Source organism: Chelonoidis abingdonii, chromosome 3 (genome assembly GCF_003597395.2).
Source record: "Chelonoidis abingdonii isolate Lonesome George chromosome 3, CheloAbing_2.0, whole genome shotgun sequence".
Lineage (NCBI taxonomy): Eukaryota > Metazoa > Chordata > Testudines > Testudinidae > Chelonoidis > Chelonoidis abingdonii.
This window is the reverse complement of record NC_133771.1, coordinates 147,561,215-147,578,991: the sequence shown is the minus strand read 5'-3', so window position 1 is coordinate 147,578,991 and position 17,777 is coordinate 147,561,215. Positions and strand designations below refer to the sequence as shown.

General features: G+C 40.7%; 1 protein-coding gene across 4 annotated transcripts in view; it reads left to right on the top strand.

Annotated features, from left to right (window-relative positions):
* Positions 1 to 17,777, top strand: part of SMYD3 (SET and MYND domain containing 3) — a 701,794-nt gene that overhangs the window by 626,774 nt on the left and 57,243 nt on the right. For all 4 annotated transcript variants that reach the window (XM_032801055.2, XM_032801054.2, XM_075064202.1 and 1 more), the window contains one exon: positions 4,945 to 5,119. In XM_032801055.2, the coding sequence (XP_032656946.1) occupies positions 4,945 to 5,119 (175 nt within the window). The remainder of the gene's footprint in view (positions 1 to 4,944; positions 5,120 to 17,777) is intronic.

The following is a 17,777-nucleotide window of genomic DNA, read 5'->3' as shown; positions in this document are numbered from 1 at the left end:
CTAGACAAGCTGACCTCCATTTGCCAAAACATAGGATTTTCTTCTAATCAGAGGAACCAATTTATTAGCACAAGGAGCAGTCACTAAGTATTTGGTTTTACACTGGGCACAGTTCTGACATGTTTACTCACATAGTAATTCTTGTTTACTCACAAGTCACTTGATTTCAGTGGGATTACTTATCTAATAAGGTACGACTCAGTATAAATTAGAGTGGTAGAACTGGGTTCTTAGTCTTCCTTTGGCTTGAGGGAAATCGAAGACCACATAGTCATCGTAAAAGCTGTCTCTGATTTTCCGTAGTTCACTATTCAGATGTCGGTAGTCAGGGGTGAAAGTAAGTTAAAGGACTTACTGGTATGCCGGAGTTCTGAGCAGAGGCTTGGCCTCAACTGGAAGAGGCGTGGCCTCAACTGGAAGAGGCGGGGCTCTGGCTGTGCCAGGGAGCTCTGAGGCCTTTAAATCATCCCAAACTACCAGTTGCAGAGGTGGCTGGGAGCCTTGGGGCAACTTAAAGGGCTCTGGCCACTGCTACTGCAGTGGAGCTCTAGGCCCTTTAAATTGCAAAGAGATCCCTGTCACTGCTACCCCAGGGCCCCGGCAGCTGGACTCAGGCAGCGATTTAAAGGGCCCAGGGCTCCGGCGATGGGGATCCCTGGGCCCTTTAAATAGCTGCCTGAGCCCTGCTGCCTGAGCTCCTGGGTAGTGGCGGCAGGGCTCCTGTGGGGATTTAAAGGGCCAGGGGCTCCAGCCCCTGCGGGGATCCCTGGGTCCTTTAAAGTGCCTCCCGGGCCTGCTGCTGGAGTCCTGGGGTAGTGGCTTCAGGGCTCGGGCGGCACTTTAAAGGGCCAGGGCTCCCTGCAGCAGCAGGAGCCCCAGGCCCTTTAAAGTGCTGCCTGAGCCCTGCTGCCAGAGCCCTGGGGTAGCAGCAGTAGGGCTCGGGCGGTGATTTAAAGACCAGGGCTCCAGCAGCAGGGGTTGGGTGTCAATTTAAAGGGCCTTGGGCTCCAGCTGCTGCAGGGAGCCCCGGGCCCTTTAAATCGCCAGCCTGGGGAAGCTAGTCTGGTCCATTACTGGACCAAACTGGCTTACTTTCACCTCTGCCATTAGTGAATTCATGCACAGAATAATGTGAATGTATCTTTTGACCTGATTTTTAGCCAGAATTGAATCAGACCTTTGATAGTACAGGGATAATATTAGACATACAATTTAACGTGGATGCTAAATTGTTGGTACATTTAGTTGCATGTGTAATTAAAACTATTTAAATGCCTAAAAAGTGCAGCCAAGGTATACGTGTCTAAACGGGTGCAATTGCAGGTGAAATTAAATATGCCTAAATTTAATCGTAGGAGCAAAATTGTATATGCAAAATAAAATTGTGGGCTGTTCTGACCTTTTGCTGGGGTCATTAACCAAAAGTATTCATCTGAGCTGACATGTTCGTATTTAAAAATGTAACTGAAATTGTCGTAGCAAAAGGTGTCAGGATCATCTTAGAAAAGCAATCTCAGCTGTGGATTTATTTGATTTTTCTCTTGGGGATGTGCCACCTGAAATGTTTCATCTCTCGTCTCATCAAGTCTCAGTGTAGCAGCAGTGTAAAATTTAGTCTTCTGCAATATCAGAAGACCGAGCTTGACAGATACATTTGTCCATTCACCAATAGTTAGTAGGAAACTTTCCCTGCAGGGTGGGGCATTTACCCATCAATTTCTGCAAATGTTACACTTTCTTTTCAAACAAACAAAAGAGTTTTTAGAATTTAGAGTTGGGAAAGTTAGCACCTTCCAAATCTGCACAGAGATAGCTGTCAACAACAGATGTCCCATATTCATGATTAAGCACACAAACTGAGCAGTCAAAGCTGAGCACAAGGCAATTACTGTGGCAATGGGGAAAAGGAATCCTTCTCTATCCCAGATCACTGCACAATGGCTGCTACTCGAGCCTAAGTTACAGTTGGGACAGCTAATTTCTCCATTGCACTCGAACTGCTGACTGCAGGTTTTCTGGCTTGTGATTATGCACTTTACCAGACAGAATTTGGCCTCAGGAGGTTTGGAATATTAGACTTTTCATATTAAATGCTACAGAATGTATGAAACAATATCCTGAGACATGAAAACATCTTGAGTGATGCTGAGCATCAGCTACGATATTGATCTCTCTGGAGTCTCAATGCTTTATGCTTACTACAAACATTTTATCAAGTGAAAATCATCTTGCTTTCTCCTGTTCCTATTCTATCCTTAATCAGCCATAAAGAATACAGTGATGTTTGCCCGAGAGAGAAAGATTCAGGGTATGTCTTCAGTAGCAACGTTAAAGTGCTGCCGCAGCAGGCTGTGTAGTCGCAGCACTGGTAAAAAAAAAAAAAAAACAACAACACACCCCCATGAGGGGAGTAGCTACCCAGAGCTGGTGCACTTTCTACACTGCCACTTTACAGTGCTAAAACTTGCAGTGCTCCGGGGGTGGGTTTCACCCCGCTAAGCAAGAAAGTTGCAGTGTTGTAAAGTGGCAGCGTAGACAAGGCCTAAGCTACATATCTAAAATGAGTGTATATAGCCCTTAAAAAGAGTTTTTATAAAGGATTCTAAAATTCTATATTAAATTAACCACATTATTAATATTATGCTAATATTTTCTCAACAGGTGTAGTGTCAGAATTCTTGTCAAAATACCTGTTTTATAGTTATTCTTTTTAATTAACATTTCAATATAGTTCCTGAATCTTGTGTAAGAAATCATAAACCACATCATTGTTGGCAAATAAAATGATAAATTTCTTCCCTAATAAAGTACTTTCCATCTAAGGATCTCAAAGCACTTAACAAACAACTAATTTAACCTCACAGTAACCATGCCTTATAGGTGAGTATTATTGATCCTGATTCAGGAAAGCGCTTAGGCATGTTGTTAAATTTAAGAACATGAGTGTTTCCGTGGTCAGGCAGAACTCATTCCCTCACCCTGGGAGTACTCATGGAGTGCCTGAGGGCATTGCTGGACTGGGGCCTGTGCTACTTTTCAGCACTGGCTTGAGTGTGGACCTGGAACCCCCTGACCTGATCTTAGGGGAGTTTGTTTTGCAAGATTAAACTATACATTATGTGCTACTCAATACTAAAATGCTTTAAATAGTAAAAATGGAAACCATTAAAGCTGTTATGACAGTGGGGAAACATAAAATATATACATTTTAATATTTAAAGTAGGCTTTATGCAATAGGTTTGAGGCCTGTAGGCCTGAGGGTTAGCATGAATGCTTGACATTCATAAGATTTAGCAATATATAGCTTGTGATAAATAAGTAAACCAGCAGAAGAACAAAAAGAAGTTTAAGGTAGTAGATTTGGGGGATTATAAGTATATGTAACAAAGGAGCTAACTGCATTGATGTATCACGACTACTGGGAAGCGTATTGACGAAAATATTTTGTGTAACTAGCTAGAACCTTAATTATGATTCCCTGGAATACCACACATGGACAGGGGTTGAGTCTTGATCAAACATTGTCCCAGCCATGTGTGGATGTGAGAGAAAAGGTGTATAAAAATGGTGTTTTCTTGACCCTAGTTGAGTACATGGGGGTTGACAAGATGATGCAAGCTGGACTGTCACCTCCCCTCATAATGTACTCCACTTACTGCTTTCTCCTGTATTTGTTTTCAGTGGTCTCTAGGAGTTTGTAAATATAACACTATGTGCCTTTATGTTATATGTATCTTTTTGCGGAACTGCATTAATACTTTGGGTTATTCGGGTTTTAAATTAAGTCATCACATCTATATTTATGTTACTCACAAAACTTGCGTATTCTAAAAGCTTTATGTCTCCACCTGACTAAAGAACCTGTCATTAGTGACATGTGCAATTTGCCTTCTGAATTAATCAAAGGCTACATGAGGTTAAATAAATTGTGAAGCACTTTGAGATTCTTGGATGGAAAGTGCTATAGAAGTGCACAGTATTATTATTTTGTTTGCCAGGGTATATATTGGTATATATGACCTCAGTGGGATTGCTCACATGCTAAAGTTACAAATGTGCCTAAGTATTTTACTGGATCAAGGCCATAGTATCCATTTTACAGATGAGAAAGCTGAAAACTAGGTCTGATTCTCTCTTTGCCTTTACATGGGCTTTATGCTAGAGTAAGTCTATTAACTATCAAGAAGTTATTTGTGATTTACACCAGTGTAAGTGAAAGGAGAGTAGGTTAAGTAACTTCAATACATGATGAAGATCAGAGTGGTTTGCAGTAGTGAATGCCTCATTCATTTGAATGTGACTCCCAGTTCACTTTTCCAACATACAAAAGAACCTTCTTGTATTGGAGATTAAAATATTCTTTCTCACCAAGATCCTTAAACGTAAGCAACAATCAGACGGTGGAGCTGCAATGTTTTCTGTTATCCATGAAACCTGCAGTGCTGCTTCTCTGACACAGCCAATTAGATCACTGACAAAACCTTGCTCTCTGGAACTGTTTCAAATAAAAAGAAAATTAGGTATCTGCAGGCTCAGTTTTAATTTCACGAGAACACTGAATAAACCACTGCAACTAGGAAAGATGTTTAAGAAAATAATGATGTTTCAAATAGCCAAAGAATAATTGTAGCTGGGTTTTGCTTCAGTATTATATATTAAAATAATAATAATATATCCTCTCATCGTGTCACCTTTCCTTTACTCCTTACCATTCAAAATGCAGCCTTCGTTAGAAGACGGTTTGTTAACTGTAAACAAAATTTAGTTACCTGAGGTACCACTTATGTTTTTTTAAGTATGTTTTCAGGAGTTGAAACAGAGCCTGGAATAATGGGATCTCTTTTATCTTAATGCCCCGTGGCTCTTATTCCTTGCTAACAACATTGAAACTTGTATTTTTTGTTTGATGAGGAAGATGAATCCTTAGCTAAGGTTAATAACAGAGTGGGAGCAGGTTCTGGCAATGTGCCAGGCTCTTCTAAATAACAGTGCAGATCGTCTTCCAGACACAAACATCTATCTGCTGAAAATGCTTGACTGTGCCATGGATGCCTGTATTAATCTCAGACGTTGGGAGGAAGCTTTGCTTTATGGCAACAGGACTCTAAAACCATACAGGTAAGAGCTGTGATGGCAGTGGTTTATTCAACGGTCCTACGGGGATGGTCTGTTTATTAAAGCTAGAATCCCCCCTCTCCCTCCAGGGACACCATTCAATTAAGGCTTATCACTGTTATTCCTGAAAGTGCTTTGGTGCACACCTTCAACCTCAATTTCCCAGTGTGCTTTCTGGATTAACCTATGAAATAAAATATCCATTCTGCTTGGATAGTCAATAGGACAGGATGTGAAATATTAATGGAAACCACAACAGCAGCTCTGATTAGCCACAGTAGCCTTTGTCAACATCTGATCTTTTTATAAGCACATCACACCCATCATTCCATCACCAGAATATCAGTTGTTGGTAGAGACTATTGCTGTGGGAGCTCCTGTGTTTGAAATTAAGGGTGGGAGTGTGTGGGGGGGGGAGTCAGGTACAGTGTGAAGAGTTCACAGACAGTGATGGAATTAATGTAAATGAATTAATATGAAGTGTGAAGGAAATAGTAATGAATAGCCCAATATTTATTTCATTGACATCAAGAGGCTGAGGTGGTTGTACCCCTCCGTGGTTGCCAGCGCTGGTTCTTGTGCTAAATGCAGGGGGAGATTCTGAGGGCATTGGCAATATGTGTACATTGTGGCTGTGGCAGCAGCTCTGGCTGTCATGCCCATCTGACCCTCTGGTTCTGAGTTCAGGAGTCTCTGCTGCAGCTCCAGCATCCACACAGCTGTTTTTCATGCGCTAATTCCACCCCCATAATGTAGACACTACACCGTTTGTCTACCCAGTCTCGGAGGCTCACTCCAAGCTGCAGTGTAGACATACACTCATAAGCCAACAGAAGGTACTATGGATGATCCCGCTTTATGTGGCTAGGATTTGGGATTCATTGTGTCCCAGCGCTGTCGAACAGCTCTGGGCAGTCTGGTGGAGGAGAGATGGGGAAGGAGCTAGCATGGCTGGCATTGGCCTGTGGCTCACTTGCTGATGCCAGGTCTTTTGATTCTGAATGTGGTGAGTGTTCACAAGTATGTAACGTGCCTGTGTAAACACTACACTGTCTGTGCTGGCCCTGTGCGTGGTGTATTGCATTACAGCTGTGTAAACTGAAAATGTAGTTTTTCATTACAGTATCTATTTCTTCTCTTAGTTTTGCCTCATCATGTGATATTGCAGCACACAATGAGGCTCCATGACTGCAGTGAAATGTCGGGGGCATGGAAATGCAAAACAATGCATGCTGCTGCGATCATGAATATCTCATACCCGGCACATCTTTGATTTCAGTAGGCTACTGACAATGTTAGCCATTTTGCTTGGGAAACTGTCCCACGAGCATACTACCGCTGAATAACTGAGGCTTTGTCTACACTATGCACCTTTTAGCAGCCCAGCTGTGCCACCGAAAGGCACACAGTGTAGCTGCCTATTTTCGGCAAGAGAGACCTCTCCTGCCAACAAAAAATGTCCACCTCCCATGAGTGGCTGGAGCTTTGTCAGCAGGAGAGTGCTCCTGCCGACAAAGTGCTGTTTACACCCCTGCTTTTTGTTGGCAAAACTTTTGTCATTCAGGGGAAAAGGGGGACTAACACCCCTGAATGACAAAAGTTTTGCTGACGAAGTTCCAGTGTAGACAAAGCCTTAGACAGGGACTTGAGATGCATCACAGCACCATATTGTAAGAAGTGCTTCCATCATATTATAAGAAGCAAAAGGTTTGCATAAGTTGTGGGTGGCAAGAGTGGCAGAAACCATACATCTGTAATGGCCATGACTTGTTATTACAAGAGGGCATGAGTGCTTTGAAACACCCAAACTCCTTAAGGGTGAAAATCATCCCTGTTCAATGGGCCAGCACAAACTACGTGACCACTCAAATAGGGCTTACGTGGAACTTCAGTAAGGCATTGGCATTGCACCAGCTCTCTGTGTAGGAGCAAATTTCACCCCAACTAAATGCAATGCCCATTTGCATGTTCACTTAAAAAATCTTCCCTTGTCTTTTCCCCCTGAGCCTATTAACAATGACTGTCAGGCCAGCAGTACTAAGTTGGTTTCTCCGTATATTTCACGGCATAAAGATTAGAGTAAGACAGACAGCAATTTCACTGGATCTTTTCATAAACCTTCCCCTGTTTGTTTTCTGGGGTATGCACTAGTGTTCAAACCATTTAATACAGTAGAGTTGTTTTTTTTCCACCCTATACATTCAGCTAAAATGTCTTTTGTGAAATGTTACTTGCATGAGAAATTTGACCTCTTTTGTACCTCAAGGAAGTTGCCCTTAGTCTTTCTAGATCCAAAAGCATTTTCTGAAAAGAGACATTTTCAGTTTTACTTTATTTCTTTTTACCTTCAAGCTATCACTACAAGCTTTAACACACCTGACAAAAAATCCTCAGTTTCTCATTACACCAAATTGCTCCCAATGCAGCAGGAGATAAAATCCTAGGAAATCTTCTGGGATACATTGAATTTCTCCTGTTGAATCAATCTACTGCTTGGCTGCTCCTGCAGATCTATTACAGCTATCTATTTTCCTTTTCTCAGCTCTGGAAAAAATATTCATACTGTTCTCCACAGGGATCACTGAAACACTCAAGCAGTCCCTATATATGGGCAATGATTGCTACAATGGTAAAAGGCTCTAAAGAATTGGTCAGCAACAATTTTAATTTTAAATAATGTGTTTATTATATGTGTCCCATTATTTAACCAGCAGGATTAATATTCGCTGCTGCATGCTCGATGCTGTTTTTAATGTATATTTTCACTGCAATAGTTACTTAATTTTCAGAATCATCCAGTTTATGCAACTGGCAAAGACAGTTGGCTAACCTGCCTAAAAAACAATTTATCAAACTTATATATTCAATAGCTACCTTCAAGCTGTAAGGAATTGTAATATTTTATAAAAAAGGGTGTCTGGGTGCTGCTGAATATTTCTAGATCTTTGAAAAGAGACAGGAGAGCTGACAGCTGTCAAAATGAAAAGCTACTTGATTAGCTTGCCCTAAACCATAATTGTCCATAATTTGTTGAAACCTACAACATATACTTTCACTGAATAGTCTAAACCAAACAATTTTACACAGCTTTTCTTGTAAATTCCAGAGTAACAATTTGTCTGTCCAAGAACCTTAACAAAAGTTAACAGATATTTACTTAAATGAAAACCACCCCATATCACAGTCAGCACTCAACAGCTTGCAAAAATAAACTTCCTTACAAAAATCCTCAGGAACCCTAACCACAAAAATAACAGAATATCAACAAGTGCTAGTCAGGTTTGTCATGTCTCACTTAACACATTCACTCTCAGTTTTCACTCCTACTCATAAAGGGCCTGATATGAGGTACTTACTCAGGCAAACTTGTACTAAATTAAATCTGAGAAAGGACCTCAGGATTTGCCCCATAACTACAATCAAATCACATACGCTCAGTTCTGTCTACCTCAAGCGTCCAGTAGTTAACTCCAGACAAATACTGAAGTATGCATCTAATATAAGCAGTGCCAATAAGCACCTGGTATAAAAATCTGCTACATGACACTGGTTATAGTTAAATGGGGAGGCAGTTAGGTTACGTCACGGACATATTGGACTTAAGATGCAAGATATGCAGGGTAAAATCTTGTTCCCCCCTTTGAGTCTGGAGAGGACTGCAGCTGCAATGGAATTGGTGAAGTTCTGTTGCAGAGGACATGATTCAGCAAAGCACTTACGCACATACTTAAGTTCATCCCTATTTATCACATTCAGCACTTAATCATGTGTTTAACCATACCTGCTGCTGTCTTGATCAACAATCCATTGTCCCCTATGCAGCAGCACTAGGGGTTATTGCAGAGTGAGGGCTGTACAGTCTCAGGGTTGAGGGGAGGAAATACTTTTTGTCCCAAGGCCAGTGATTCAGTCTTTGTGGGGAATGGGGAGAGAGGATTTCAATTTGATTTTAAGTCTGTCTAAAGAGAGAGCTGTTACTTCAAAGCTGGACTGGAGAATATTGCAACTGCCACTGAGTCTATGCACACGAACAAGAGACACTTGTGCATAGAGCAGAGCACAGCAGGAATCAGAATATTTTCTGAACAGATTGTTGAATTTTCATGAAGTATTAATGAAATGTAGAGCAGATACTTCTCATTTAGAATTCTCATCTAGCAAGTTTGCCAGATCCTGGTCTTTAAATATCTCAACTAAATCAGCAGACAGATGAATAAATTTATGATTACTACAGTTTCTTCTCCACAAACTATCTTTATGTAACAAGCTGAATAGAAATGAGTAGCTGTGGAACATACTGCTCTAGAAGTAGTCACTGAGTTTATCTTTCTTTTAAAGCCTCCAGGAAGGCTCCATGGTAAAAATGTCATTTTTTTATTTGATTGGTTTTTCTCTTCATTTAATGTGTCTTACAAATAAGCCCTGCGCTTTGATGTGTGTGTCTTTTGTAATAAGAGTGTGATAGATGCGGTGGCTAAAGACAGTTAAAATAAAAGTGTGTTTCTACTCTTGATGTACTTTACAGGATTTGTAGCTGAAAGGCAAAGATTCCCCAATATAACGTGGCATTAAGAGGCACAGTGTCTCTACTTTCTACTAAAAGTCAATCCTCCAAGAATACTGCAATGAAACAAACTGCTGAGATACATAGCACCACTAGGGGATGCTGGTGCTTAAGGGTTTAAGTCTAGCAGCCAATAGGCATCTTCTGAATGTGGGAGGTTCCAAAGAGAGTTGTGATTGACTGGAGAATTTGTTAACATATTGATAGTTCAGTGAACAAAGTTCAGTGATATTGTCTTGATCTTATAACCTCTGGAGTAAACATAACATACCTTTCTGTTCACCCTAGATTAGAACAAATAATTGTGAAGGTAAAAAACAAAGACTGTAAGAGACAAAGGGAGAATAATATCCAGCGTTCCTCTCTTATTTATGGTTTGTACAAAATGGCAACATATGCATATATCTGATATTTAGAGCCAAATGCTCACTGGAAGAAGAGACGCTGAAAATTATAACAAAAAATTAATGAATGAAAAACTGCCTAAAAGAATACAGTCTGTGGGGAAAGGCGTGCACGGAGGGTGTGCTTCCATTCTATCGAAAAATTCAGAAAAGACAAGAATTGAGACATGCATATGATAAATTTCTTCGTGATGTAACTGTTCACTGTTGGACTGGAGTTAATAAATGTGAAAAAATAGACCCACCATCAAGAGTATTTGTGAATGAAGTCATGACTGGAACTTGAACTGAGACTCAGGAATGATTTCACTGGATTGCTAAAAGATAAAAGAGCAATTCAGTTACAAGCTTTTCAGGCAGGGGCTGCATCTACCTATGTGAATGTGCAGTGCCCTGGATACTGATCCTGATTAAAACATTTGAGCAGTTGCCATAAACACAATAAAGCAGGGTAGGTGAGGCTGAAAGGTAAAAAAAGAGAGGGCCTGAGTGGCTCAGAACTGGTAGAATGATGCAGAGCTTTCAGGATGTAAGGCACCAGAACAAACTCACCCCAGGTTTACTGGTGACCGAAAGTTACCAACCTGATGCCTGTTTAGTGGTTTATGTGAAGTAAGTTGATAGTCACTGTCTAGGTACCTATGTCCTGATAAATGATAACCACATATCCTCCTAGAAAACAGGTTTTCTGGCTCATTGTTTACTTTCTTTATGTCTCTGTCTAGCACTTTCGACATTAGACTCTTCCTGTTCTTCCCCAGTTTCAGGTGAGAGATGTATCAGGAGCTATTTGAATCCTGATTCTGTTATTGGTGGATAGTGATTTGTAGTCCAGTTCTAAATAACTCATTTTTTGAACGGAACTTTTTCTTAACTAGATCACAGAGGCTTGCAGAGACTCATCTTTCTCTGACACAGCCACAGGTGTATACTTTTCTCCACCTCCAGTGTAATGCTTGCATAGGATTTCAGGCTGTAATTATGGGAAGAATTGCGCTGTATGCCACTGACAGTCTCAATATGTCTTTAGATGCTTTCCTTTGATTACATTGTAGGACCTCTTTCAGATAGGCCATTTAGGACTTCAGGACTTCTTCGAAATAGAGATCGTAATCTCAATCTACCGTCTTTCTTTTAAGAGCTGCAGTGTTTTCTTTTGTTGCAGTTAAGAAGGATGAGTTGGAGGTTTCTGTATTGTAATTAGAGTCGTCATTTGTTGTACTGGAAATGTTAATCAAATGATACTGATTGGAGCTCTTTGAATGAGCCGACTTGTATGCAGGCACCCATAAAAGGAGACAAAATGCCCAAAATGTAAATAATGATTAAGTACTATAACTGTGCACAATAGATAGCCAATAGAATCTTTGGTCTGATAAATCGCTCTAGAAAGACATGAGCAGATGTAATGTACACTGCAGAACATGTACAGAGTGGCTATTGAACCTTACAGCGGGAATGGTTTGTGGAATAGATGGGTTTGTAGGAGTTTTGCTAAGGAGAATGAGAGAGTTCATGGCAGGCAGTGTTCTAAGCACAAGGGTTGGGATACAAGGTGATCTAAAGACAGGATTCAGAGATAGGATGAAAGGAGTAGTGAGGATGATGAAACTTTGAACTTTGTGTGAAAGAAGCCACTGAAGAGATACAAGAAGAGGTGGAGTGGATGCTGTCAGGGATGTAGAAAATAGGATGAATTTAGCAGCACTATTTCTGATGGATTGAAGAGAGGGAGAGGAGAAGTCAGACTATGTAGTAAGCAGTTGCCATAGACAAGTATTAAGGTGGGAGAAAGTGCAGTAGGCAGAGAGGGAAGGACAATTGTGGTCAAATAGTGTCTAGTTTTCCTTTGAAGAAGTTGACAAAATCTTGGATAGAGGAGGTGAAGAATGGGGAGCTGGCAGTAGTTCCAAGAAGGGAGTCAGAAGCAATGAAGACTTTCTGGTAGCGAAGGAGTGGAAGCTGATGAGAGAGGGAAGTTCATAGACTCATAGACTTTAAGGTCAGAAGGGACCATTATGATCTTCTAGTCTGACCTCCTGCACAACGTAGGCCACAGAATCTCATCCACCCACTCCTGTAACAAACCCCTGACCTATGTCTGAGCTATTGAAGTCCTCAACTTGTGTTTTAACGTTGTAATAGCTTAGCAAGAGAAAGTACAAAGTAGAGGCAGGAAAGACCAAACTTGCGTGGGGTGGGGGAGTGGATGCTAAGTGGAGTGCATGTAAAGTTGCTGGGAAGAGAGACAGAATTGCAAGTGGGAGAGGGGAGATAATGAATCAGCAGGAAAGAGGAGCAAAGGTATTGGAAAGGTAAATATCTGGAATGGTGTGATGGATGACATAGTAAGTGATGGGAAGATGGTAATCAGAGAAAGGGAATTTAGAGATGGAAAACTCAAAAAGAATAGTTCCAGGTAAGGGTCAGATCAAGGGAGTGACCAAGTCACTGGGTGAAATAACTAGTCCATTCTGGAGACCAGAACAGGAGGGCCAGAGGTTTGGCAATCACAGGTGTTGTGCTGGTGAAAGTTGAAATTGCCTAGGATCATGATAGGGAGCTGGGATGAAAGGCAGGTGGAAACCTGGACATCAAAGTGAGAGAAGAACCACAATTTGAAAGGAGAAAAGAGGGGGAAAAGCGGGAAAGGGAGGAAATGAAAGCATCAGGAAGGGGAAGAGGTAGATTGCAGGTATCTCACCTCATCATCTATTTAGTGAGTGTGAAAAATCTAACCTGGAACTCAGCCAGGAGATTCTACCAATCCTGAGTAATCTATTTCCTTGGTTAAATAGGTAATTCAGGGTTTCTGGGTTTTGATTTTTGATTCCCCCCCTAAATGTTCTAGTGTTCCCTGAGCATGAGTAAGATTTGCACAGTAGAAACTCTTTCTCTGGCTCACTTTGCCATTTCATTATCAGGCAAGACACAGGAGGTGGAGCCCCACCAGTTCTTTGGCTTTGAAGGAAGCAGTAAATAGGAAGCCACATAACAAAGGCAGGGATGGAAAGCAAGAACTCATCTGAATGTCAAAGAAGGACAACAAATGATATATATAGTGAAAACACCAATAATGAGAGACTGATGAAAATGTAAAGGAAAAGGCACAAGGAAGTAGGCTGCCTAGAGGACTAGCTGACCTGACAAAAACCTCAGCAAAATAAAAGTAACAAGAAGACAAATCACATCACCTCTGGAAAAATAGGCAAAGCTGTCAGGGAACAATGAAAAAGTGTAAATGGAAACAGCAGAGAAATAAAGACATCATTGACGAAAACTGAAGAATCCATCACACACATGGCCAATAAAGGGGAGGAGGAGGAAGAGAGAGAGAATATAGAAAATCAAAGATCAACTAAGAAGAGAAAAAAATGAAAATATCAGAAAAGGAGGGGAGAGAAAAAAAAGACTTCTGGTCTAGAAAAAAATTCTTCCATCTCCCCTCCTCCTCTTCCCACTCTGACCCTGAAGAAAGAAAGAAAGAAAGAAAGAAAACAGAATACTTTCACAACTGCAACCCTTACCTAAGAGGAAAATCATCTTTCTCCAGCTGTTTAATGCACTCTTGGAAGATATGGTCGATAAGCTGCCAAAAGTGAAGATAAAGTTGTAGGATGAAAGAATGCTCATTACAATACCATCATGAATATATTTCCATATTAATTCCAGTACTTTACCAAGAATGATATACTCTGGAAACTTAATGTTCGTATAAGGCTGGTCAGCATTTCACAAGTCTCTAGGTAACTGGTGAAAGTGACAGCCAACAAGTAGGAGCATGATAGACAATCTGTTCTCAACCAAATTAGAAAAGAAAAAGAAAAGAAAATCTCTTGGTGCAGAAGCATGCTTGGCAGACTTTGAAAAATGGAATTATATCCTAGAGCACTATGAAACAAAAGGCTCAACACACACATTCATGAAAAGGAAAACCATTTAGGAGATTAATTTTATAGTTATCAAGAGAATTTGCAACATCTACCACAATTTTTTTTAGATAATTTCCTTTCAGATAATGGCACAATATGTTTTTGTAAGATTTTGATCTAAATCATGCCAGATCCTACTCAGTAACTATGGAACAACTGTACATTGCCACATATAAGACAGCCCATCACATATGCCTTGTACCCTATGAAATATGGTGCAGTTCCCAGGAGATCTTATAAAAGGTCGTGAAGCTTGTGACCACAGATTGTATGACATATTAGTTGCTAGCTTTCAGGAATAGTTAGAGATAAGTTATCTTAGATCACTTGTCTTACCATTATACAGTAGTTGTCTAGTAGGCCTTGCATGTTTCAAAGGATTTCAAAATGTAAAGCCACGTTGAGTAAAGTTACTTCTCCTCATTTAGCATGTCAGAATTTTCCAGTGAAAAGCATGTGATGTACTTGAGGTGAGATAACATCCTGCATACTTCCCCATACCCTTATCTATTGCCGTCTGTCTTCACACTGTTGATCTGTGTATTGTCTTTTTGGCATGTTTGCAGCACAGGTGAGCACTACCAATTTTGGACATTTATCAAGAGGTGCACATTAGCTGGCAAGTTGTGCAAGGCTGCTTTCTGGGAAATAAGGCATAGACAAGACTATGAACTAAATGGAAGTATGTTGTTTTCTAGACAAATGGAGATTTTCAAAATATTATAGACTCAGTACTGCCTTCAAGTCCCTGCCCCAGACTGGGGACAATGCAGAGCCCAACAGCCAGCTCCAGTTCCATGGTGGAGCTACGTCTCCTGGTACTTTGAGGAAGACAGGAGAGGGCAGCAGTTGCATCTTCTTGAGCAGTGTGTGCTTCACACTGCAACCACTTGGCTCTATCAGCTGGTGCAGAGGGCATAGCCTGTTCCTCCCTTACCACTTGTAGTCACTAGGACTCTCACTGTGCGTAGCTTTTTTACAGCGTACCACTCATTGCATCCTTTGGTCCCTCGCATACCTTAGAAGAGGCCAAAACACAATTTGACCTGAATATTTATCACCACTCAACATCAGTTTGTTCCATGTATCTCTGGATGGATTGAATGGCCTAATTCTTGGCAATATTAAAATGAAGTGTATGGTTTGTATTAACTGAGTACGGAAAAGGTATTTTCTAATACCAGTTAGTTTGTAATGTCCCCATATGGAAAGTTCCCTGGGTCCAAGGCACTGTTAGAATAAATGGTTGCAACTCCATGGAAGTCAGTGTCCTTTTGCGGTGAAATCCTGGTGCATTGAAGTCAGTGACAAAACCCTCATTGATTTCAATGGGGTCAGGACTTCACCATTGGTGAATATGTCTCAGTATGTAGTCACGGCTGGTTTTGGAGCAGAATGCACTGTTTCTGATGTGTTTGTTCACATTCTTTGGGGCTAGAATTTGCTTCATTTTTTAGGAGAAGATTTGTGTGGCAAGTGAAGCGGAGTATATAGAGGAACAGTGGCATATTAATGTAGTTCATTTCACACATGAAAGACAGTTGATTATGGTGGCAAAAAAAATATACCAAAGGACAAAAAAATTGGTTAATAACTTTCCTAGGTTTTCGACACATTAAAAGTGATGTGAAAGGAGAGGAAAATGTCTCAGAAAATGATTTATTGCTTGCTCAAGTTCACTTTTTTCTAAAATAATATTTCACAAGCTGAGTGTGCTTTAGTTAAATAAATACTTCAAATTAATACAAAAGGCCAGCTTCTCAAGTGGTACAAATTGATTTCAATGGATTAGTGCCGTTTTACATCAAATGAGGATCTAGTCGAAAAATGTTCAGTGGAACAACATGTCTCAATGGGCATGAATGCAAGTATTCATGCTGCACACAATATCCACATGCAGCAGGCTTCTGTTGTTGCCTTTTCACTGGATAAGTGATCCTCATCAGGGCAGATTGCTCAGAGCAATGGTTTTATCTATCTCTCAATAATTCACCCAATCATTGTATCAGTACACACCCCACTGAGGTCCAGTTCTGTTGGGTTGTTTAGAACAAAGTAGATGCTGTTTAGGCCAAACAAACCTCATTTCAGTATACAGAGCAGACAGTTCATGTGATGACTTCTGAACTTTCCTCACCTTGACATTCCTGGCTCCAGTAGCTACCCTTTGGCAAATTTTCACTTGGCTTTGTTTAGTCAAGGTTTACAAAAGCTATTCGATTTCCAGGGTCCTTGATGGCACTGGTGACAGCAATGGCTTATATAGAGATGCCTTCGTCTGCATCTGAAACAAAGTTAGAGCATTGTATTCAGTACAATAACATTACCCCAACTTGTGATTAAGTGCTTATTGAGTTCCATTTCCTTATAAGAACATGTGTAAGAACCCAAGAATGTATGCCACAAGTGAACTAAGCATTAATCTGTCAGCAGCTTAAGTGTGTTTGGGATAGTGCAATGGAAATATGCAATATAGTGACACATTGTTTGTTCGCTGGGAAGCATTTAAGAGCAGATGGAACCTGTAAAATAGACTGATTCATGGAAGTGCACAGCCTGTATCAGCTTCATTAGATGTGCCTTTGTTTTAACCTATATAAACAGAGGACATGGATTTTTGGATCCCCAGTAAAGCATCAGAAGCTCTGCTTTTGGAGAAAAAGTATTAATAATGTATGAGACTTTATTGGGGGAGGGCATTTTAAAAGGTGTCCATCTTGGTTCTGAAACTAAAAGTTGGGGGGAAAGTGCAGTACCTTTATGGAAATGTCCTAAAGAATTGAATGTCAGTGCAGGGTATGATTTTTCAGAGCAACTGAAGGGAATCTAGTGGCCAAATCTCAGTAGAGTTTCAAAGGGAATTGGGCACCTAACTCCAGTAAGCTCCTTTTAAAATCCTAGCCTAAACCAATAGGGTTCTATAGCAATGTGGTGAGGTTCTGTTGAAATCAATCAACAGACCGATTAAATTTAAGGCTGACCATTCTACAGGGTTTTTTTCCTTACTATATTAAAGAATTCTATAGAAAGTGGATCTAATTATGTGTTGAATCAATAGGGCTTCTCCAAAGGGGTGTATCTGAAAAGAAGAGACCAGGGCATTTCATCCTGAATGGAGACCATCTGGGTTCCGCCATTTACAAATTCGTGATGCAGTGTGATGCACTTAGGCTGACCCCTATGCCCGTGCAGAGCTCTGGTGACAACTTCATCACTTGCAGGGTCCTAGCGGCGTCAAGCTGTTAACTAAAGGTGCAACTATAGCTCTACTTTCTTTTTTTTTGAAACTGAATTGAATCCGTTCAGTAATTTAATGGAAGAAAAAATCAAATTCAGAGAAGGCTGATTCTGTAACCTGACAACAAAGGTCAAAATGTTTCATTTTGGAGACCAAGAGGATGTGAATTTTTAGTGTGTCTTGTGTTCTTCTTCACGTGCTTGTTCATATCCATTCCAGTTAGATGTGCGTGCGCCGTATGCACATTCGTCAGAAGATTTTTACCCTAGCAACACTCGATGGGTCGGCTGGGTGCCCCCTGGAGTGGTGCTGCCATGGTGCTGGATATATACCCCTGCCGACCCAACCGCCCCTCAGTTCCTTCTTACCGCCCGTGTCAGTCGTTGGAACAGTGGAGTGCGGTTTTAGTGACCTCCACCTCCCTAGCTACTCGTAGTTCTCTAGTTATTTTGTTGTGTATATAGTTCAAAGTTATATAGTTATAGTTAATTTTTATTGTTAATAGTTAGTGTATAGTTAAGAG